This window comes from Haliaeetus albicilla, chromosome 21, assembly GCF_947461875.1.
Source record: "Haliaeetus albicilla chromosome 21, bHalAlb1.1, whole genome shotgun sequence".
NCBI classification, from domain to species: Eukaryota; Metazoa; Chordata; class Aves; order Accipitriformes; family Accipitridae; genus Haliaeetus; species Haliaeetus albicilla.
The window spans coordinates 24,970,000-24,992,486 of NC_091503.1; the positions used below are offsets into that span (position 1 = coordinate 24,970,000).

General features: G+C 42.4%; 2 protein-coding genes and 1 non-coding gene across 5 annotated transcripts; 1 reads left to right on the forward strand and 2 right to left on the reverse strand.

Annotated features, from left to right (window-relative positions):
• On the reverse strand, positions 1-72 carry TRNAW-CCA (transfer RNA tryptophan (anticodon CCA)). Its single transcript has one exon. It is a non-coding gene; the product is annotated as a tRNA-Trp (tRNA).
• Positions 73-7,286: 7,214 nt separating this feature from the next.
• On the forward strand, positions 7,287-10,188 carry HSBP1L1 (heat shock factor binding protein 1 like 1). Its single transcript, XM_069809249.1, has 4 exons — positions 7,287-7,483; positions 7,708-7,774; positions 8,738-8,832; positions 9,819-10,188. The coding sequence occupies exons 1-4, from the start codon at positions 7,439-7,441 to the stop codon at positions 9,822-9,824; spliced, it is 213 nt and encodes a 70-aa protein (XP_069665350.1). The 5' UTR covers positions 7,287-7,438; the 3' UTR covers positions 9,825-10,188.
• Positions 10,189-12,427: 2,239 nt separating this feature from the next.
• Positions 12,428-21,233, reverse strand: TXNL4A (thioredoxin like 4A). 3 transcript variants are annotated; one of them, XM_069809246.1, is made up of 4 exons: positions 21,113-21,233; positions 20,688-20,861; positions 13,695-13,798; positions 12,428-13,015 (listed from the first exon to the last, which is right to left on the reverse strand). In XM_069809246.1, exons 2-4 carry the CDS (start codon positions 20,838-20,840, stop codon positions 12,844-12,846), a joined length of 429 nt encoding a protein of 142 aa, XP_069665347.1. In that variant the 5' UTR covers positions 20,841-20,861; positions 21,113-21,233; the 3' UTR covers positions 12,428-12,843. The 3 variants fall into 3 exon arrangements, with proteins under 3 accessions (XP_069665347.1, XP_069665348.1, XP_069665349.1); XM_069809247.1 differs by lacking the exon at positions 21,113-21,233 and adding an exon at positions 19,480-19,557 and having other exon boundaries at positions 20,688-20,798; XM_069809248.1 differs by lacking the exons at positions 20,688-20,861; positions 21,113-21,233 and adding an exon at positions 18,390-18,469.
• Between the last annotated feature and the right edge of the window lie 1,254 nt (positions 21,234-22,487).

Consider the following 22,487-nt stretch of genomic DNA (forward strand, 5'->3'; position numbering starts at 1 on the left):
TGACCCCAGTGTGATTCGAACACACAACCTTCTGATCTGGAGTCAGACGCGCTGCCGTTGCGCCATGAGGCCACGCCACTGCCCCCCCTGCCCCCTCCCCCGGAGGACCTAGTCCCCGGAGCTCCTCAGCCCGGGGGACACTGGTGGCAGCCCGCGCTGGTAGAGACCCTCGGCCGGTCCCTCTACATCCTTGCCACTTCAGACGCCTTTTACCAGGCACGCTCGGAACATGCACCCACAAGACTCCTGCTGCCGAATGCCGTGGGAAGCGCTCGCTGGAGTTTGGGGTGGGAAGGCGTCCTCCAGCAGCCCAGCTCCACAGAAGACCTGTCCTACCCTCAGCACCCCCCTTCTGCTGCAAACATCTCGCAGAAGAAAGTGAGCGAAGCAGGCCAGGCCACCGTCAGTAAAGGTTTCGGTCTTAAAAGCATGTTTGCAAAGGATCTTTGTTTCGGAGAAGGAAGCGCAAGCTTTTTCTCCTGACAAAAATAGCCAAAGGATCAGATTTCCACACCCTTGGGTTTTGATATCACGCTCCTTGCTCACTGATTCAAACTTTGTTGTTAGAGCACATAGCGTTTATCCTACAGCTGACGTTGCCCAGTGTTATTCCCCATATTTGCCCAAATCCACCCATGTTTTCTGCAACCGTAGTAAGTGCTTTCCAGTAATTCAAGGTGAATTTAAACTGCCTGTATCAGGAAAACACTCCAGTTGTCTTCTCTGGGATAAATTACCTCCAAAGCTGCAAGGAAGCATGAACACAGCTGCAGTCTGCTCACAGGAAACTTTAGCCATGGTTCTTTACAGCTTCTGGAAAAGCAAAATGTGCATCTTCAAATGAACCATTCCCTCCTTCACCCAGCTTCCAGCCTCTTCAGCACAGGCTTTTACCAAATTTTGTAGAAAAATACTCTTCCCATCACACACCCCACCACATGCCACGTTTAATCTCTGTGTACAAAACACACGCTCTGCTCTGGACCACAAGGTACCTGGAAGAGAGCCACACAAGGCTGCGGGATCCGAACACGTGGGGTCAAATCACCGTCCTTGTGCTGCAAAGGCTGCCCCGTCTTGCCCTCACAGTGGAGGCTGGCAGAGCCTTGCCTGCTACACACTACGTTTTCTTCAGGAAAACTCCACTATGCATGTATGACACCCAACGTAAGGAGCAAGGCTGCGGGGTGATTTCAATGCAGCCTCCAGATCCAACCAGGCATGCCACCAGGCCAGAGAAACAGACCCCACTGCCTTTTCCAGTGGGGACAAACACCTCCAGCTCCCTCCTGCAGCCCTTCAGGAGAGAACTACTCGATGAATGCTCCTCCACCTTCATGGTCCAAAGACCGTAGGAACAAGGCTGGAGCAGAAAGCAGCATGGGAGGTAGCATCTCTTACCAGCCATGCCCAGGAAACATTAGCTAGAGATTTCTGGATTGCCACATAATAATTCAGTCAACAGCAGCTAGACGGGTGATTTCACACAGCCACAAATTACACACAACCCTTTGCAGAGCCAAAGGATGCCACCACGCCAGCTTCTGTAGTCAAACCATCTGCAGCTGCTTTTCTGCTGCTCCTACATTTATCCCCCAATGCAGAACACTTACAGGGAAAACCATCCCATTTTCTGTTACAGCTACTTAGCGATACATGATGTCCGTAATACACACAAGGAACTTCTGATAAAGAATATTCTTAACCCTGTCAGTTTGCTTTCTGGAGAAACTTGCAGAAAGGGGCTGACTAAACAAGTTTCACAATAAGGGGGTTTGTGAGCAGCAGTCCCAAGCAGCAACACTTTGACTGAAGGCAGAGCACCTCCATCAGGGATGGGGTTTCCCGACGGCTGGAATTACCCTTTTCTCTTCAAAGACACAGAGCCTGAAATTCGAACCATGCACAAACACCCAAGCTTTTAGTATTCGCCTCAAATGACTTGTCTTTCAAAGAAGCACTACAGTTGTCAGACACCATTGACCCGAATGCCTTTTCCCCATGCCTGAAGCATTTGCATTTCACTCACCACATCTTTCCATGCTTTTAAATAACAGCAACTTGTTACTTCCACTGATGTTACCAGATGAAAGGAAAGTGATGTCTTCACCAGTAAGTATTCCAGCGGAACAAGCTTTCAGTGAACTACACTGTGCTGAGTCAAGAGGAACAGGTAAATGTTAATAGTTTGCTTGCAAGAACCATTCAGCACCATTTAGAATTTCAGCATACAAAAGCTGATGACCTAGCAAAGCCAGACGCTTTCTCTGAACATTGTGTCCCTCTGAACAACGATTGCAAAGTGACACAAGAGAAAATTCCTAAGAGAGAGGGAAAGACCAAGCTCAGCATGACTCAAAGACCCAACCCTACAATTTGGTAGCAGAAATACCATGACTGTGGTGCAAGACCTAGCTTGTACCTAGCCCTTTTTCTCTTCAGAGAAAACTTTACAATTGACCATGCCTCTGCCAGCAAGGGGAGAAAAAAACCCCAAACCCCAAAATTTGCAGTGTGATTTGCATCCTGCCTTCTGATCTACAGCCAGACAAGCTGCCATGGTGGCCCAGGAATACTTGCCTTCTTGTCTCCTTCCAGGACTAAATTTCCTGTTTTCTTTTTCACCACACATGTAATATTAGGCTTTTTTTTGAGGCACCCTCTCTCTGTCCTCACCTCCATTCTAAAACAGCCCTGAGCCAGACAGGCTTGGCGTATGTGACTGGAGGATTCCTGACCCCCGGTATATAAAATCTCATTTGTCAGCAGAGAGGAGAGGGAAGGGGCTTTAAGTAACATCCAAACAACAAGGGTAATGCATTTCTACAAAACAATTCCTTTATCGCTCCACACCACAGGCTCTTACAGCACGGCGTCATATAGTAGTGGCATTGAACTTGGAGCTTAGGACTATAAATGTTTAAACATACTTTTATTTCCTATCCTACTACCCTGATTTCTCCTTCCAACATTGGAGGGACTGGAATTTCCCTGGGAAAGAGCAAGAGAAATAGGCTTTGGATACCATTTGAGCATAAAAGCACAATGGGAAGAGTTCACAGCACAGAACTGCAATTCTGAAATAGGATGGAAGCAGATGGCTCCCCAGCCTCCAGGTTGCCCTGTTTTTTATTTTTACTTCACGTGATTTATACCAAGAGGCCATATTTAAATTGAAAGTGACTAAAGTCTAAGCTTTTAACTGAACGTGTCAGAAGATTGGCTGGGAAAAATTTTTAGCGGATTAAGATGGAATCTGAGCTCTTGGGTACAGTCTATAATCAAAACTCTGTTTCTGTTACTAATTGTCTTTTTGATGATCATGCTGCTATATGCTTGCCTGAAGAGACAATTTACTAACAGGATTGCAGTCAACCGCATGATCATGAGAGAGGTTCCAATTATTCCACCAGAATACAGTCCACCACCAACATATGCTGAAACAAATATTAACTCTTAAAATAGTAGTGGATAAATGTTATGTAAATAATGTGAAAGTATTGAAATAATTTTCAACACTTTCAAAGGGGGGAAATGTTACTGATTTGTTATTAGTTAGAATTAATTATATTTAATTTTAATAGGAATATGGAACTATAAGAAATATTTTAGCAAAATTATATATTGCATTCTATACATTTAACCAACAACTAACAGCTGCTGTGAAATCCCCTGTACAGCCCTGTACCAAGGCCAGAGGAATTGGTTAAAATCATCTAGTAGGAACATTTAGAACTTAGATAACAGATGTCAGAATTTCAAATTAATAGGAACTTAGGAACTTAAGAATTATGTGTAACTATAAGAATTCGAGTATTGTCTGAAATCAGTTAACCACGGAAGCTGTAGTAAAGATTTACTTTGATCTAATTAACGAGAATTCCAATCAGTAGAGTTAAGTGAGATTAACCAATGATTGTTTTAGTATAAGAATATTGATAAGGTGGTGTGACTGAGGGCCAATCACTAGAAATATTAAATTCAGGAATTAACATTGAATGTACTTTATGTAAATCTAATACATGATGGCGAAAATTGTACTGCGCAGAATCACATGAAAGGTCAACTATCGGACAAAGTGAGGAAGACTATGGAAGACCACCAGAGGGCTTCTGAAGACCACCAGAGACCTTCACTGGGCCTGCGTAAAGGACATTTACATATGCTAATAACTTCCCAGAAATCTAATGAATATGCATAACATTTCTCAGAAATCTAATGAATATGTATGAATAAGCTTAATATAAGGTGTATGATTTTGGTGTTCAGGTGTGCGTGGTTCGTGAGAGGACTCACCCGCACACCCGGCCGTCAATAAAGAAGTGTCTGCTTATCTACACTAAATTGGTGTTGATAAGTTCTTTATTCCGAGTTTTTTGGCAACAAACGGAAGTAGCATAGAGCATATTTGGCATGGAAAAGGAATTTCTATTGTCAAATCTTCTCTTTTGTTCCTTTCTCTAACACCCTCAAGATCTGGTTTTGTATTCATTGCCAACAGGAACTTCTTGGCACCCTTTTAGTAAATGAAGTATTCTTTACTTACTGCAGTAAATACTGTTATGAGCACTGGTAGCACTGGTTGTTTACTGGTTCTCAGCTAAACCTCTGCTTTTGAAACCACCAAAAAAAAAGAAAAAAAAATTTTGCCTGGCTTCCCTTAGTCCATGGACACATGCCTAACATGGATTACTGCTTTTAAAATATGGCTTATCTTACATTCCCAGGTTTCAGACCCTAGAAATGTATGTAACAGCTCAACTCTGAAAAACTGAGACCTCTGAGGCAGGAGAGAATAGAGGACAGCAGGGCAAAGCTGAGAGCAGCAGTTCTATTTTAAATAAATTCATTGTTAAGCAAAGTCTTTTTGTTGTTTGTCTCTTCTATCCTTAGGTTTTCTGAACTTTGGAACTTTTCCATGACAATTTTTGGATTTACAGACACTTCCGTTTTTACTCCATAAACCCAGCTGTGGACTATTGGCCTAATTCAGCTCCAGATTTGAACCAGGAGGGCCATTCAAATTAGCTGTGGAGGCCACTAAGTAAAAGAACCAGACCTTTGGAGGCAGAAATATACAGTAAAATATTTCCTTCAGTCTCCTTCACACTTTTAATTGCCCTTCCCCCATTGCTATGCTGGCTGGATACCATGGGGGTTTCTTTCTGACTCACTGGCACTGACCTGCCTTGCAAACAAGAGGAGCTATTTACAAAAAACCTTTACCGAGTCATGCTTGGTTTCAGCTGAACTCTAACCTAGCCATTGCTAAAATGTGGCGCTACAAAGATTTAGTGCAATTCTTGCAAACTGGTTGGCTGTATAATGCTTGCAGCTCCACATTTCCAGCTGTTTCTTTACCCCTGCAAGCCCTTGACTGCAAATAGGACTCTCTGACTTTGTTCAAGATATCTGGACACAAGCGGCCAGAGCCACCTCAACTGCCTCCACAGGAAAATACTGCTGCCTAAGTGGGAAGCTTATGTAGCTGTTCTGGCAGGAGGGAAAACGAGGAAGACTATGCCTGTTACCAGGAGTAAAAATGCAAATAGTACAGCTATACTATCTAGCCCAAAGGGAAAGGAGATTTATTAGCAAACAGGTAAGAAGAAACAATTGTTTCTTATTATTTATGCAGCAGAATAAAAAAAGCTATGTGGTTACAGCTAGTGGCTATGTACAAATGCAAAGCATATCTATATGCATATCATTGTTCAAATTGTTTTATCTAGAAACTTTCTAGAGCGGTAACACTACTAGAGCACTCAAGCTCTGCAAAACTTGCTTGGTTTTTCCTTCTACAAGGAGAAAGGCTGTCCTGGATTTGGCTGGGATAGAGTTAATTTTCTTCCTAGTAGCTGGTACAGTGTTATGTCTTGAGTTCAGTATGAGAAGAATGTTGATAACACACTGACGTTTTCTGTTGTTGCCAAGTAGTGTTTAGACTAAAGTCAAGGATTTTTCAGCTTCTCCTGCCCAGCCAGCAAGAAGGCTGGAGGGGCACAAGAAGTTGGGAGGGGACACAGCCAGGGCAGCTGACCCCAACTGGCCAAAGGGATATTCCATACCATGTGATGTCATGCCCAGTATACAAACTGGGGGGAGTTGGCCTGGGGGTGATCGCTGCTTGGGAACTAACTGGGCATCGGTCGGCAGGTGGTGAGCAATTGCATTGTGCATTACTTGTTTTGTATATTCCAATCCTATTATTAGTATTGTCATTTTATTATTGTTATTATTATCATTATTATTTTCTTCCTTTCTGTTCTATTAAACTGTTCTTATCTCAACCCACGAGTTTTACCTTTTTTTTTCCTGATTCTCTCCCCCATCCCACTGGGTGGGGGGGAAGTGAGTGAGCAGCTGGGTGGTGCTTAGTTACCTGCTGGGGTTAAACCACAACAAAGGCAAAGAAGAGAATCTAAAAGAGTGGAAAGATCAGGAGGTACAGAGGAGAAGCCTCGGTTATGGGAAGCAGGCAGCAATGCGGAGGTTTGCTTTGATGCCAGCATCTCACCACAGAGATTTAACATGCTGTCCCAAATGAGGCGGGGAAGGTCAAGAAGGAAAACAATTAAGTTTATTACGAAAGATTGCAAGTGGTAGGTTTACAGGAGATAACATTTCCAGCACATGAAGTCACTACTAACTCAGGAGATAAACTTTTTGTGGATGAAGGTACTGTTACGTGTTTGGCCTATCTCTAAAGTAATAGGCTAAGGAAAGCTATTGCCCAACAGTGATATTCTCCTAAACATATAGGCACAGTAAATTTGAAAACCTCGTCATTTACATCAGGCAACAGTTACAGCACCCGGGACATCTGCGTGGGCAACAAGACACCTCTGCGATAGATGCACCAGGAGCTTTTTGTGCTCTGAAGCTGAAAACCGCAGGGATGACCTACATGCTAGCACGACTGCAGGAGCCACGGCCCAGCTCTTGCTGATGCCTTCGGTCCTGCCTCCTTAGACGTTCTGGTGCAAGGAATGTCAGCAAGCACGGTATTTTTACCACTCTGTATCAGAAAATTAATTACATGGGGAAAAGGAGACAAAGCTTATAAAGTAAACCAACCCCAAACTTGGGCCTTTTTGGTCGATGAGCATCTTCCTGCGTTTAATTTGCCACTTCTGTCCTACGAAATCGTAAGGCCTCTTGCAGGTCGAACCTCGACATCCTTCTGTAGCCACCGCCCCGCAGAGTTACGATTTCTCTGGAAAACAGAGGGAGAGCACCGCGAGGCGCCCTTTAACGATTCACCCCGCTCCCTTCAGAGCGCCCAGCCCAACCTCACCCCCCCCCACACACCCCACCACCATTATCCTCCCTTTCCCGCTGCCGAGCCCGCCGGCGGGGCGGAGCAGGCGGCTCCGGGGGAGCGGGCGGGCCGCTCACCTGCCCGCCCAGCCCCGCCGCGGCCGGGGAGCCGGAGCCGATGGCGGCCGCCGACCCGCCGGGCGCCGGGGACCTCTCACAGCTGGTGAGCTGCGGGGACGGGTTTTTTTGGGGGGGGAAGGAGGAGGTGGGGTGGGGGGGTTCCCTGGCTGCGGGCGGGCGCCTGCCCCGTCCCGCCTCGGCGGCGGGTCGCCCCTCAGGGCTGAGGGGAGAAGGGCGGGAAAGCGCCGGCCTGGGCCGTAGCTGCCCTCCGGCCGCCGCCCGGGGCTGCTTTTTCTCTTTAATTCCTCTTCCCCCCCACCCCCCCAGGCGGAAAATCTGCTGTATCAGCTGCAGGAGAATTTTCAAGCCCTGACTGAAAAGATAACGCTGAGAAATATCCTCTTTCGAAGGCGGGTTAGGAGCTGCGCGGGAGAGGCGGCCTGCGCCTGCCGTTCCTCCCCCGGACCGGGCTCGGGGTGTGTGTGTGTCCCCCTCGGGCGTCGATGTAAAGAGGGGGTTTTGCTTTTTAACATCAAATTCAGATGCAGTGACTGGCGTTGCTGCACCCCTATGAAGTAAAGACGGCTGAATGCCCCCCCCCCCCCCCAGTTTGTTTTTCCCCTCACCAAGAAGGAAATACTAAAAAAGGTTTTACTAAAGGTCCTGTCAGCTCCCAGGGAGCTGGTCTCTGTGCAGCAATTCTGGCTTTCAAGTAAAACAAGCATTAAATTATGTGTAAAGATTTTGAAGGTATATTAAAAAAGCAACCGTCTTCCAAAATGCCACTTAAATCAGCATATTGCTGTGCATTGTTGGTTTAAAACCAGCTGTTGGCTGGGAAGGCGAGCCCTCAAAAAGAGAAATTGAGACCTGAAGGGGCTCTGAGCTTTCTCATTAGATGTACTGACAGAAACTACCTCTGCTTTCTGAAACTGCAAATTTACTACACTTTCCATTTTTTATGAAACTCCACCTTTCAGGAAGCGGCTGCTTTAGTGTCAGAGAATAATGTTTTAGCAGCATTCGTATTCTGATTGTTTAGGTTGACTATATGGTATCACCTAAAATAGTCCCTTGGAAAGAAAGCAATCTCTCATGCAGAAAATACTCCAGTTCACTCATGGGCATACAGGAAGGCATTTGAAAATATTTAGAACTTGAATGCTTATCTGTTGCAAGAGACAGTGGGGTTGTCTTAATGCAACCTTGTGCATGCTTCATCCTGCATTAAACATGAATAAGTAAGAGGCTGAGACATCTGGAAGAAAGCTGCTTGTTTTTCTCACAGAAGAAAAAAAACCCCACCTATAGAATTCTAGAATTCTTATTTATAAATAAGTTATCTTTAACTTTTTACTGGAAGAAATGGGCGAGCGCATTGATGACCTCGAGAAGCATGTTGCTGACCTGATGACAGAGGCTGGGATAGAAAACACTGATGAAGAGTTGAGAGTAAACAAACTTAATTTTTACTGTATTTTATGTACTTCCACTTAGTTTTGAACTATGGACAGCACCTAGCATGAAAATTATCATACCTGCATTCACTTGGATTTTAAAGTATACTGAGATTTAAAAAAAAAAAATTTAAAACTACCTTGGCTTTCTTTTTGCCAAGAGCCAAAGAATGCTACCACTTTGAAAAACTGTAGCTTGCTACATCTCTTCCAGCTGAGTGCCACTACAAGGGGTAGCGCAAACTAATCCCAAACATGTAAACCAAGGCTGGACATTTGTAATAAAACGTGTGTGGCTTAAAGCACTCCCACCCACCATTCCTGTCCCTCAAGTATGCTAACCTAGCTGATTGAGGATTCCTGCTTGTCTAAATTTATGTACATCTGCTTTTAAACCTGGTTCAGCTTCCCAATGTGGCTCAGAGCACACCTCTTAAATACATTCACCCCGACCACAGCAGTAGTTCGTTCTCACAGCACTAAGATGGGGGATGGAAGGAACAAGGATAAGTTTAGTATTATTGTCAAACACTGTAATATAAAATCATGCTACAATTCAGGATTGTGTGCTAGATTTTAAGTCGCTATCTGTTGAAACTGCTACCCGCCCTGATGAATGCCTTAGTCAGTGTTCTTGGTATTTAGGAGACAGGATTGCTTCCCTGTTCTTGGGTGCAAGTGATGTAATCTTCCTGTTGTTTTGCGTTTTCCTGATTCAAACTGAGACACACCAATTATTCTTGTCATTTGGAGACTGCTCACACAGTGAAAAACAGGAATATCTGTAAATATATTGAGCTAATGTAGGCATCCATTCATTCAGATGCCTTTTTCATGATAAACTATGAAACAATTTTCAGAAGTATAGAAGTACAATCCATGAAAATGTATTTAACTGCACAGAGATCGTCCTACTTTTATGCTGAATCACATTCATGAATAATTAAACCACTAACCTACTTACGCACTGTTTCTTTGCAGCACTGAAATGAGGATGTGATCGAGAAAGATAAAGGGAGAACAGCACTGCACTGAATCTGGGAGTTTACAATCAACGTCACTAGTCACAAAAGCATTAGTGAAAACAAACATGCTTGCATCATGTCACGATAAAATCTAATTTTTTTTTTTTTCTAATTATTGCCCCAGGGAAAAAGGAGCAAGCTGGGTTTATTCATCTAAATGGGACACTGTATTTCCTGTAATTGGAAAAGAACTGTTAGTTTCAGGGAAGGCAAAACCCACTATTTTGGATAGAAAACTATATCCTATATAGTGAACTTAAGCAGTCACAAACTTTTTCAATGTATGAAAATGTATTTATTTCAGTAATATTAAATTTTTCATCATATTTCTGTGTTGCGTTTTTAACTTAAATGTTCTCAGATAACAAGATCCTTCTATGACAAAACTTTTCCATTTGCTTGTGCCATTTTGATGCTTCTTTAAATGTTTTACGTTACAAAATGCACCTTACCTTATTTGATGTTATTACAAAGGTGCCTTTGCAAAATTTCATAGGTCCAATGAAGATAAACTGTTCTGCACTAAAAGAAATAGCAGTATTTGCACAGATCACAGCTATTCAGTTGTTACTCTTTTCACAAGTCCACCCAAAGCTGTGCACACCTGTGCAGATAACATCATCAAGGTTTGCATAGTGCGCCAATTTCAGTTCTTTAACATTAGTCATTTTGATGAAAGAGCCTATTTTAAAGACTTGGAGATAGATAAGGAATTCCAGTTACTAAACATGACCTAAGCAAGATGTGGTAGAGTCAAAGAAAACCAGACATCTGCACTAACTTTAAGGTTCTTGTACACCAAAACGTTGGCGCTTTTTGCAGGAAAGATTTTGTTTGAAACTTAACGGGAACCTCTTGCAAAAACTGAGGCATTACCAGGTAAATACCTCCGCTAATGAAGGATAAATATGCTTTTTAAAACTTTGGCAGGTGTTAATACTTCATGTCTATTACAGAGTCTTCATTAATATCAAGAAATCATTCTCATCAATGCTTTAATCAGTGTAGATTTGCAAGCAATGTCAAACTGGGGGGGAGAGGTTGATATGCTAGAGGACAGGCTGGAGAAATGGGCCAACAGGAACCTCATGAAGTTCAAAGGGGCAAGTGCCAAGCCTGGCCTCTGGGACAGGGTAAGCATATGCTGCAGGGCAGTTGCGGGGGGCTGGCTGGCATGCAGCTTTGCAGGAAAGGAGCGGGGGGGCCTGGTGGGCAAGCTGAACCTGCGTCAGCAGGGTGTCCTGGGGACAAAGGTCGCAGCCACATCCTGGTCAGTATTAGCACAAGTAGCGCCAGCAGGTCAGTCCCTTCTATTCAGCTCCTGTGAGACCACACCCAGAATACTGTGTCAATTTTGGGGCTCCCCAGTTCAAAAAATACATAGTTATGAGGGTGTTAAAACAGAGCCACCAAGATATGGTGGAGTACAAAGCATACAAGGGTTTGAGAAAATTCTGTTAGTTCAGCCTTAAGAAAAGACTATGGCTTCTTGCTGGCAACAACTAACCCACGGTAGAGCATGGGGAAGAGTCAAGACTCTTGTTGGAGGTGTTTTGCACGAGGGAGTTAATAGACACAAGCTGGAACACAGGAAATTCCAGCTTCATGCAAGGAAGACTTTTTTCAACTACAAAGGTGCTCAAGCAGCAGAAGAGGCTTTCCAGAAAGGCTGAGGAATCTCCATCCTTAGAGATACTCAAGACTGGACACAATCCTGCGCAACCTGATCAAGTGGGACCTACTTTGGGTGGTTGGTGGTCCCTTCCAACATAAATGATTCCATAAGTAATAATCACTGTAAACCAGATTAATTCAAGCAGAAATTAGGACCCTGTGTTTTACTTCCTTAACTCATTCTAAACCCTCTAAAACACACCTGACAGTAAAAAAGCATATTCTACTTTGTCTTGTGACAAACAGGACTAAAAATACAGGTGTCTCCTTTCTGCATAGCCCAGCTTGTTTTTTTTTTAATCCTGTAAATATGCATGTATCAGTTTTAAACCAAAAAAACAAATCCAACCAAAAAAACGCACACAACACTGGCTCCATTATCACAAAACAGAAGTTGTCAGAAATGCAAATGGAAACTTCAAAAGCCATGCCACAGTGGAATCCAATCCAAGTCTCAGGAGTATATATCCATTTTAGTATACCATTAGACAAACTGGAAGTGAAATGAGAGAAAGCACAACTCATCCTTTCTTCAGCTGTTGACTCTGCAGCCAGCTCCAGAACTGCAATTACCCTGTGGCACTGCAGAATCTTGAGTACTTCAAACTAACTATTGTATGCATAATCACCATAAAAAAGAAGTCCATCACCAGAAGTCAATTAAGTTTGCGGAGGGGCATATGCACAAAGTCACGGAAGATGTTTTCTCTGAGTTTTGCTAAATATTGATAAATGCACCTTAGCGTTTTATTCCTATTTTTAGTGGATACAGAAGACCAAGATACTATGCAAGAAAATCCTGACAGAAGTGATAAGCCTTCATCTTCAACATTATGACTTTGCATCCAATTACATTTGTTTTCATTCTCAAATTTAATGAGTTAGAGAAAATTAAGGTGAATAAGTGGAACTCACTTTATTCTTTTAAAAAAGCTATACTATAGTTTTCCCAGTTATTTGTGTAACAAAAGCAAACAAAAAGAGTCTAAATGTTTTTCTGCAAACGGGCTTTTGGTGCACAAAAATACATAATACCAAAAGGACAACACAGAGTAAAGTCTTTAAAAAATGAAAATAAAAAAACAACCCAAAATTCAGCTACAGTATTACTGCAGTCAGACAGTTCCAGGCTTCATGTCTTCTACTTTTCCAAACAGAATTCAAACCTTTTAAATAATTCAAAATATGCTCGAAGTTGAAGGATTTGTAGGTTTTTTTTCTTTTTATATACATATATATGTACACACATACACAAGAATAAATTTAAGTGGATGTAGGGTTAAAAAAAAGGCATCTCCAAAGAAACGTCAGTATCTGTATTTAGTGGAATAATCTTTTGGCGATACCACTAAACCTCGACCTTTGCGGGCTCCTCTATAAACAGTTTCTATAATGTCAATCATCTCTTGCTTATCTTCCATTGCCCAGTTGATCTTGTTGTTATTACCTGTACCCAAATCAATCATGATGTGTTTGTTCCTTTAAAGGGAGAGAAAAAACAGACAAGTTAATATGGTATTTTAATTCAGAAAGAAACTTTATATCCCCCACACGAATGGTTTGTAGAATTCAAAAAAAGCCCTTATAACATAAACAGTCTTGCAAAATAACCCTCAAAGAAAAGAGGTTGCCTGTCACTCAAGTTGGCATTTTACTGCCCATTTCTAAAGCTAGAATAAAGATTGCAAACATGCCCCCAAGACTGCTACTCAGTGCAATTATCCTTCAGCATATTCCTCATCATTTGTACTTCTTTCCCACTACTGTTTTAACACCAGAGAGAGTTCCACGCTTGTCAGTAGCACATTTTATCTCATCAACGTAGATGCCTTGGCTCTAAAAAACCATAATACTTTGGGTATATCTTTAAAACAAGTTTGACAAGCTTGGCTGCCGTATTACTGCAGTATTCTATACAGGGAGTTTTAGATTTAAAACTAAAACCAATGGATAATAAAAACAGTTTCCACTATCACTAATTTGTACTCTATTATATTGGAAAACAAGCCATTTTCCTATTTAATCAGTTTACTCTTGTAGAGCAATGAAAATATAAGCATCACTATGCTAATATGCATTTAGAAATGATTTACCTAGACACTGTATTTGACACACACACAAAAATTTAACTGAGTTACATTCTAGAACCATCACGTACCTGAAGAAAAACATGACAGTACAGGGATCATACAACTCGTACATCTTGTTGAAGTCTGGTACTTCAGTGATATCCACAAGATAAATAACAGCAAAGTTTTTTACCTAGACAGAAGAAAACAGGAAATATAGAAGCAATATATATTACCAAGCCTTTGATTATTTGTATTACCAATTAAAAGACATAAGCTTTCTTTATTGCAACATTTATTTTCCAAAATATTAACTCATAAAATCCCAGTAAACAGTATTGCTGCTATTTTTAACCACAACCACCAATTAACATGGAAAATATTTTTAAATATAGCCAAGATGCTCATTTCACATCTGGTATCAACTGGAAAGATACAATGCTAAATCAACACCCAAAGAAACAAATGCCCTTTACATACAACTGAGACCTCACAGTGACACGCACAGCTCTAAACAAGTAGAGTAACTGCTTTGTGCAAGCCAAGCTGACACATGTTGCCTCTGTTGTCAGCTGCTTATAGACTTCAGAAAATGATCTAAAATGCCATGGTGCCTGCCTCCAAGCATTTTTTTCCTCTCTAAACCATCTGATTTGTTTAACAAGGCTCATTAAATGAAAGTAAAACTGATAATTTAATAATAAAAACGGATAGCTTTTTTTGAGAGGTGTAAAGCTAAAACAGGGGCTTAAAAACTTAGTGAAAAAAAGACCTTGATGAGAAGCTATTCTCTGGGCAATTCTGGTAGAACAGGCTTTCATTTTGCAGAGTTACTGAGTTAAATGCACAAGAATCCTTCCCCTTTAATGTCACAGTTAATGTCTTTGTTCCCGAAAGAAAATCATGTCATATTTTTATTTCCTAGATGTAGCATATTTGGCCTCAAGTGGAATTAGGGGAAGTTTTAGTTTCTAAACTTAGCTTATGCACGGACAGTAGAAATTAACACACACACACACACACTAAAATATAAGTCAGCAGACATCTAAATTACACAAACCTTTAACTGTAAGGTCTATTATCAAGTACTCCTGCATTATACCATGAACACGCAACCTTGCACCCCCCGTCCTTCCTTACATACAAATACGATTTCGGTCCTTCCTATCTGACTGTGCAAAATTGCCAGTCTGAGGTTAACACGTGGTCTGAGATTTATGACAAACTTACTGTTTGTCACAGTACTTCCCACATGTTAATTTTGCTATCAAGGTCTGGAAATGCTATGATGAGTATAAATTTCTGCGTGATGTAAAGATATTTTTTTTTAGTCCACAAAAAGGTATTAGACTGTACCAGAAAAATGTTATATATGGTGTACCCTGTAATTAAACATCCTAGCAGGCACTCTAGTTGAGAAAGTATGGAGATGTTTGTTTACAAAAAAACAGAAGCGCACAGTAAATAAATTTTGATGGACTTCTGCTTCAAGACAGTTTCTAAATTATAAAAAATAATCACACTTCAAAGATGTAAATAAGTATTACTAGTGAAGAAAGGAAAAACCCTTCTGGAGTGAAACAGCATTTAAATAGTTTTTACTGTGCTTTTATGGAGCCAGTTATAATCCTAGACTCTGTCAATAATCTAATGAAAACACCCCATTTAAGCCATGTTCCCAAACAAGCAAGACGTAAAGCCTTGAAAACCCAAGTTAGTCATGATACCAAACTCTACCACCCTCTGAAGTCTTCATTCATGCCCATTTCAGTTTTATATGAAAGATTTCTAAGAAATTTAATGGGATGTTCAGAGTCAACAATTTAGCTGAAAAGTGGCTGAAGTTACTCCCTGGTTAGCCTTAGGAGGCAAAAGACAGTTGTGGTTTTCTGTTTGGTGGTTTTGGGGGGGTTTTTTGGTTTATTTTTTTAAAAAACACAAAATCCGAAGAGCCATTTTCATTTTCTCCTATCATTTCTTCCTCCATCCTGCTGGCATTTTTAGCATCAGCAGTACAGCTTTGCCACATGGGGAAATTTCTGCAACACATTTGGCAATTCCGACAAACTAAACATAATCTTTGAACAATTATTTAATTTGGAGATTAGAAAATAATTTTAAGTTAAACCAAGCATTAATACAACATTCTTAGGACCTGCTTTGTTCACTGAAAGATTAGTCCAAGGAGATTATATGTTGCACCAGAAGACCACTATGAAAGCACTGCTAAACCAAAATTTTACTTCCAAGAACTGTGTACTCCACATAGTAGTGGAACAACAAAACTTTTAAATTAGCTTTACACTATATAGATTTAATTTAGTTGAGCTGTTGCAGAACCAGAAACGCTTGTCACTAGCAACGAACATCAACAGCCTGAGATTTTAGAAAAGAGAATGAGACTATTCAAGTCTTAAATAAGTTATTACATAAATCTTACTCAAAAGGACTGGATCATTCAAATCACCTTTGCACAGCACATCCACAAGTTATCACTGTTATCCATGTATCTCAGACATTAACTGAATCTTCCTTCTCTCCTACCTACTTTTATAGAAGTGAAACTGATGACAGTCACCTGCTCAAAAGCTTGTATGAAGTCTAAAGCAGACCTCAAAGCTAGATACAGACTCTCAAATTTGAATGCAGAACTTTGAAAGTGGGTCTATTCTTTCCCCTTTGCTTTCTTAATTTCAAATGTGACCACATTACCACTCCAAAACCACTCAGCTTGCAAGCGCATTGAATAAGGATGTGTTTTGCTGAGTTTGGACACTGGCTGCCAAGGTTGCCCGTGACATGGGCCTTGCCATGCAACACTCCGATATTCGTAGCAGCAGGAGGTTGGGATTCAGGCCTAAGAATGAGCTAGATAAAAACGTGGGTAAGAGGCTAAATATGGAAAGGGTGATGCAGAAGCACTGCAGTGGCCATAATACCTACTATTTAGTGGCCATGGCAGGCTGGGCAGGCTTGTCACCAATAGGCATTTTATTTCAACGCAAGACAAGCCCTGCAGAACTACTCAAATGTGTCTCTCTGCACAGTATTGACTGGTTTTACAGTCTGAAGCAGCACTTGCTGTCTCAGATAGAATACTGGAGCCAAGATGCAGTACAGAGCCAGCTTCACAGCACTACAGAGCAGCACCTGAGCCAGCTTCACACACGGCCGGTTCTAATTCACAAGGCTTTAGCTTCTTTTTAAGCAAAAGCAATTGAAGTATTTCCGGATTCAGGCTGGTATGGATGCAGTAGTTGATCTATACTTGAGCTAGTAAGTCTGTGGAGACAAACCAAAGCTTAACCTCTCCCCATCCATTGGGACATGAATCCATTCCCCAGACAGAGCTTATCAGTTCAAAAAGCACGTTCCTATATAGAACAAGCTTCACTATCATTGGAAGGCAGTGGTTGCTGAGAAGTTCTCTTCCTGACTTTTGAGTTATAGCTGGGCTTACAGTATGGAGACCTCCGAACAAGAATTAAATACAACTCTGAGCAAGCAAACCACACTAAATAAAAGCAGTTACAGCTGCTGAGGTGGCAGCTGCAACAGTTGAGACTACACTGAGGTTATTAGTGTACACCAAAATTTTACCATCCAGACAATATGCAAAAAACCTTGTGGTATTTTATAAGTTGAACATGTAATAACACAAGTTTATTCTGAAAGTACTTAACCTCATAACATACACTAAAATATAGTAAATTTGTTGCAGTAAGTCAGCTGCTTTCTGGGAAAAAAAAACAAACAACAAACAAACTCTAGTGATAGACCTCCTTTTGGACAGCTTGCTCAACACCTGAAGATAAGAACATTTTCAGCAGAAAAACAAGACAGGTATTAACTTTCAAATATATTTATTTCTGACACTCTGACTTCCTCTAGCCATCTTTCAATTCAAAACTTTCTCTGTCTTACCAGGCCATTGTAGCTGCTGTCCATGGGGACAGGATCAGGATGAGTAGGAAACTAAAAATCAAACAGCAGCATGAATTCAGAATTTGGGCTTCAATTTTGATTGGGGTTTTTTATTCTTAATTACTGTAGCTTCACAGATTAGTCTACGTTACTCAACACGCATATACAAAACCCAAAAGTACAGTATTGCCTAGCCACAGTTACAGACTATTTTAATACTTGACAGACCTGTATCTGCTTGGGTGGGCTACCATTAAATCTTTAAACTGAACGGCTCAATATAAAGCAGAGGAATCTATGGGACCCTTAACATCAGATAGAGATTCTGTATCCTATCTTGATGAAGACCATACACTTAGCTGGTAAATCGGAAACATGGATGTAGGAAAAATCATATGCCAGGTGAAATAAATCTCATTTGCCCTGCGAAGTTCTCCCTCCTGACTTTCTTCATTAACAATGTGATTCCAAAAAAATTAATGCATTCCTACAACATGAGATTGCCACAGAATATGATCAATAACTAGGAAGAATGGCAACGATCATGAAGTCTCTTTATTTCTTTTAGAGGTAAGGAATACTCTTCTTCTGTTAAGATTTCAGCTCCCTTTAAGGAGCAAATCTCACAGCCATACGTTATCCTATGGCCCAAAGCTCATACAGCAAATACCTAAGGAAATCTGAGACAAGACCTTACAGTCCATCTTTCCATCTTCCTAACCAGTTTCTAGACAATGTTTTTTATGTTTAGAAGTTTTTATGGACATGGAAATCACAGGAAAGAAAACCCAGGAACTAAAGACTAGCTTTTGCAACACATCATTCAAGCTGAAGGCAGCTAGCAGACTTGCATTACTGACCTGAAAGAGGCTGCACACACAGTAAGTGCAAACTTGAAAGTCTGTACTGTCAATATTTATTTGAATTTTTTTTCTTGCTAATTATGCTGTAAGTTTAGGGGATAAATTTCTAGGGGAAAAGAGAAAGACATACTGCTGAGAGCAATGCTTACAGCTAATAATTTTGAAAATACCATAGACATGAGTAAATGGATTAGCTTTGCTCAGCTTTAATTACAAACACCAGTAACTATAATACCAATACATCTTTTATAGCTCCCTCTTTCCCTGCCCCCCCTTCTTTTCCTCTCTCACTTTTCATGTAACCTTAACAGAAAGGCAGAGGCACAACTAATGTTTGAGTGAAAGCCACAGCTATTCACACTTCTGATTATGGTTAAACAAATGCAAAATATTTGAGCAATCCTTCCTAAACCCACATTGACCCAATACAACCTACTGGTTAAAGTGACCTGGTTTCACAAGAGGTTATCTGATTTACAGTATTCAGTCCTACATAAATAATGGTTTTAACATATTTCTTAAAAAAAAGGGTATTAAAGTAATTTAGCAGCCAAACCCCTGTATTTCAAGGGATGGGTTTTTACACTTGTGAGCCTCCTTTAAAAAAAAAAAAAAAAGTGTATTTTTAAAAAAGGTGTTCCAGAGGAATTTTGTGAAACTCAGTCCTTAGATGTTTGGCTGAAACCCTGACAAAGCAGGAATCTAACATCTTACAATTGTAATTTGTTTTGAAACTCAGTGAAACAGTGCATCCTTTTCATGTAACATTGGGAAAAAAAACCCACCAGTCAACTGTAAGTGGAGTACATTTCAGTGAAAATAATCTGCTTTGTATTGTCATATAGTGTTGTAGTTTCTTTTCCCCCCAAAAGGATTCAAACAGAAAAAATCCTGTTTTCCTATTATAAAGTACAGATAAACATTACTGCTACCCAAAAATATGCTGCAGACTAAAAGAATATTGCACCATGGTAACAAATGTAAAACGTGGCTACATTTTCTTCAGATGTAGCATGCAATTACAGCATGTTAACATTCTGTATTATTCTCTAGTAAAAACACCTGTACAATTGGAACTTTTACTCACTCTTTAAAACAGCAGAGATCCAAACATGGCTTGTAAGCAAGAGGATGAGGAAGGATTTCCCCCTTTAATTTGCCATTTCTGCAGAGGGAGATTTTTAAATAAGAAGTTACATTGTTCTTTCTTCCCCCAGTCACCCCTAACTGCCAATATGTCTGCCAAATTGCCAAGCATCCTGCCAAAAGTTGATACTAACAGTATCTGAGCATAAGACACTCCCACCACGTTAAACACAAAACAACTACATTAAACCATGTCACAGCTCCTTACTGTATTCCATTATGTCTTAGCTTTTGGCTATGGGTATAAATCTTTCATTGTAAGGGTTTTAGAGACAGAAGTTTGTTTATTTAAAAATAACATTAAAAGAGAAAGGAGTCCACCAAAAAAAGAACTCTGTACGCATATAATTTTACAAGAAGATAGCAGACTCCTTTTCCTACCCAAGTTACCTTTTCTGGTTCAGATTTTTTTGCTTCATTTTCTATGTGGTTCAGTTAAAGAAGAGCTGTCAATTTTCTATGTCTATCGCTATGCAAAACCTCCACCAAATATAAGAACAGGTAAATCATAGCTGTTCGTAAACAGCCCAGTTTTTCTTCAATATCTGTCTTTCTTGAGTGAGTGACCAGCCATCAGCAGGCATTCAGTTTCCATCTGAAAACAGCTTCAGAGTTTGGCTCCTAAAATTTAATTCAGCCCATGCAACTCAAGGGAATGCCATCTGCCTCCACGAATAATATCGCCAATAGATTAATCAAAACCACCCTGTATATTTTAGGATCTCGGCATTTTTAAGAGTCAAAATGAAAGTAACTTTTCAAGTTATTCAAATGGAAACCTGAAGCTACTATACATTCTGATTGTGAAGTGACAGTGCTGCACTTCCTACAGCTACAGCAGTCCTACTACCAAGCGCTTTTTTTCTGCTTGAGTGCTGACGTTCGTTAAATGACGGATTACTAACTGGCAGTGATTCTGCCTTCAGAACTTGCAACGCTCTTTTTTCCCCTCATTAAATACTACAAACATCAGAGCAGTGGATGACTTTAGGAGATGCTCACGAAAGCAAACCAAACAGCTCTCTCGCTGCCTCCTAAAGCAGGAATACCTCTCCAGAAACCGAGTTATAACCTGCCTCAGGCTTCGTGTCAGCCGTTTGAAACGCTGAGCGCAGAAAGTGACCGTCCCAGGTTACCACTCCGCTTTACCTTCTCGGCGATGCTGTATAAGACTTCATCCATTTTCATGCAGGTGGGGTCCCAGTCGTGCCCGAAGCGGATGACCACGACTCGGTCCTCTTCCGACAGGATGGCCTGGTCCACCTGCCAGCCGTTGTGCAAGTGCGGTAACATGTACGACATCCTGAAGGCGGGGAGGCGGGCCTGCGGGACGACAGCAACCACCCGGCAGCTGACAGCCCGGCCTGCCTTTGCACGGCCCCGCCAGACCCCCACGACGGCACCCTCGCCCCGCAGGCCCAGGCCCGCCTTCAGCGGCCGCGGCCTCCCGGGGCCCAGCCGCGATGCCACCTCGCCGGGCCCCTACGGCCGGCCCGGGCCAAGTTCCCCCCGCCCCGCCCCGTCCCGTCCCATCCCGCCCCGTCCCGCCCCGTCCCGTCGCGTCCCCGCCGCACCCCGTGGGCGTCCTTCTTCGCGGCGAAACGGGGCGACGGAACCACAGCGGGAAAGGAAGCGGAAGTGAGGACAGACGTTCGTACGCTGGGAAACGCGCTTCCGCCCTGTGGGGGGGCGGGGTTTCCCGTCAGTGGGCGGGGCGGAGCGGAGAGCGCCGAAAGGGCGGGGGGGGGGAGAGGGGAGGCCGCTTGGAGCATACCAAGTGTGAAGGCGGGCGGGGAGGGGCGGAAGAACAGCTTGGATCGTACCAAGCGGGGAAAGGGAGGGGGGGCGAGGTAGCGGAGGCCCGAGTGGGACGTCACCGCTCATCGCCGCGGGTGTGACGTGGCAGAGGCCTGCGAGAGCCCCTTGCGTCACAGCCCTGCGGAGGGCCAGGCGCAGGCGTTGTCCTCTCAGGGGTGTCTGTGCCCCCATCCCACCCGCTGTGGAGCCAGGCCCAAAGCGAGGGGGAGGCCCTGGGCTGGGGCCTGGGCGACGGCCAAAAGGGCAAACCAAAATGGCGGGTGGCCCTGTGGGGGTGTCCCTGCTGCCCGAGAAGCCGGCTGCACCCAAACGGGTGGGCAGGTTGTGCTGCCTGTCTGCTGGCCGAGGCCGCGGGCCTCTCCCCTCACGAGCGGGACGTGGAGCCGTGCGGCGGTGGTTGGCGCAGGTGGGCCGAGGGGTGCTGCTGGGTGGCACCGGCAGGATGGAACGGAGGTCACCGCAGCCCAGATCTCCGAAACGTCTGCTGCTGACCGCTCTGGGGGTGCTAAAACACTTTCTGTGCCTCCGTTGGATTTGATCAAGGGGATCCTGCGACAGAGTGAGCGGCTGCATGCATCTCCTGGTTATGGAAGATTCTGTCACTGTACTTGTTGCCGAAAAACTCGGAATAAAGAACTTATCAACACCAATTTAGTGTAGATAAGCAGACACTTCTTTATTGACGGCCGGGTGCACGGGTGAGTCCTCTCACGAACCACGCACACCTGAATACCAAAATCATACGCCTTATATTAAACTTATTCATACGTATTCATTAGATTTCTGAGAAATGTTATGCATATTCATTAGATTTCTGGGAAGTTATTAGCATATGTAAATGTCCTTTACGCAGGCCCAGTGAAGGTCTCTGGTGGTCTTCAGAAGCCCTCTGGTGGTCTTCCATAGTCTTCCTCACTTTGTCCGATAGTTGACCTTTCATGTGATTCTGCGCAGTACGATTTTCGCCATCATGTATTAGATTTACATAAAGTACATTCAATGTTAATTCTTGAATTTAATGTTTCTAGTGATTGGCCCTCAGTCACACCACCTTATCAATATTCTTACAATAAAACAATAATTGGTTAATCTCATTTAACTCTACTGATTGGAATTCTCGTTAATTAGATC

Coding starts and splice junctions, on each gene's coding strand:
- TXNL4A (XM_069809246.1), bottom strand. CDS start 20,840: ATGTCGTACATGTTACCGCACTTGCACAACGGCTGGCAGGTGGACCAG. Junction 13,799..20,687: donor TATACAGCATCGCCGAGAAG/GTAAAGCGGAGT, acceptor TCTTCTGTCTAG/GTAAAAAACTTTGCTGTTAT. Junction 13,016..13,694: donor ACTGTCATGTTTTTCTTCAG/GTACGTGATGGT, acceptor CTCCCTTTAAAG/GAACAAACACATCATGATTG.
- HSBP1L1 (XM_069809249.1), top strand. CDS start 7,439: ATGGCGGCCGCCGACCCGCCGGGCGCCGGGGACCTCTCACAGCTG. Junction 7,484..7,707: donor CCGGGGACCTCTCACAGCTG/GTGAGCTGCGGG, acceptor CCACCCCCCCAG/GCGGAAAATCTGCTGTATCA. Junction 7,775..8,737: donor TGAAAAGATAACGCTGAGAA/ATATCCTCTTTC, acceptor TTAACTTTTTAC/TGGAAGAAATGGGCGAGCGC.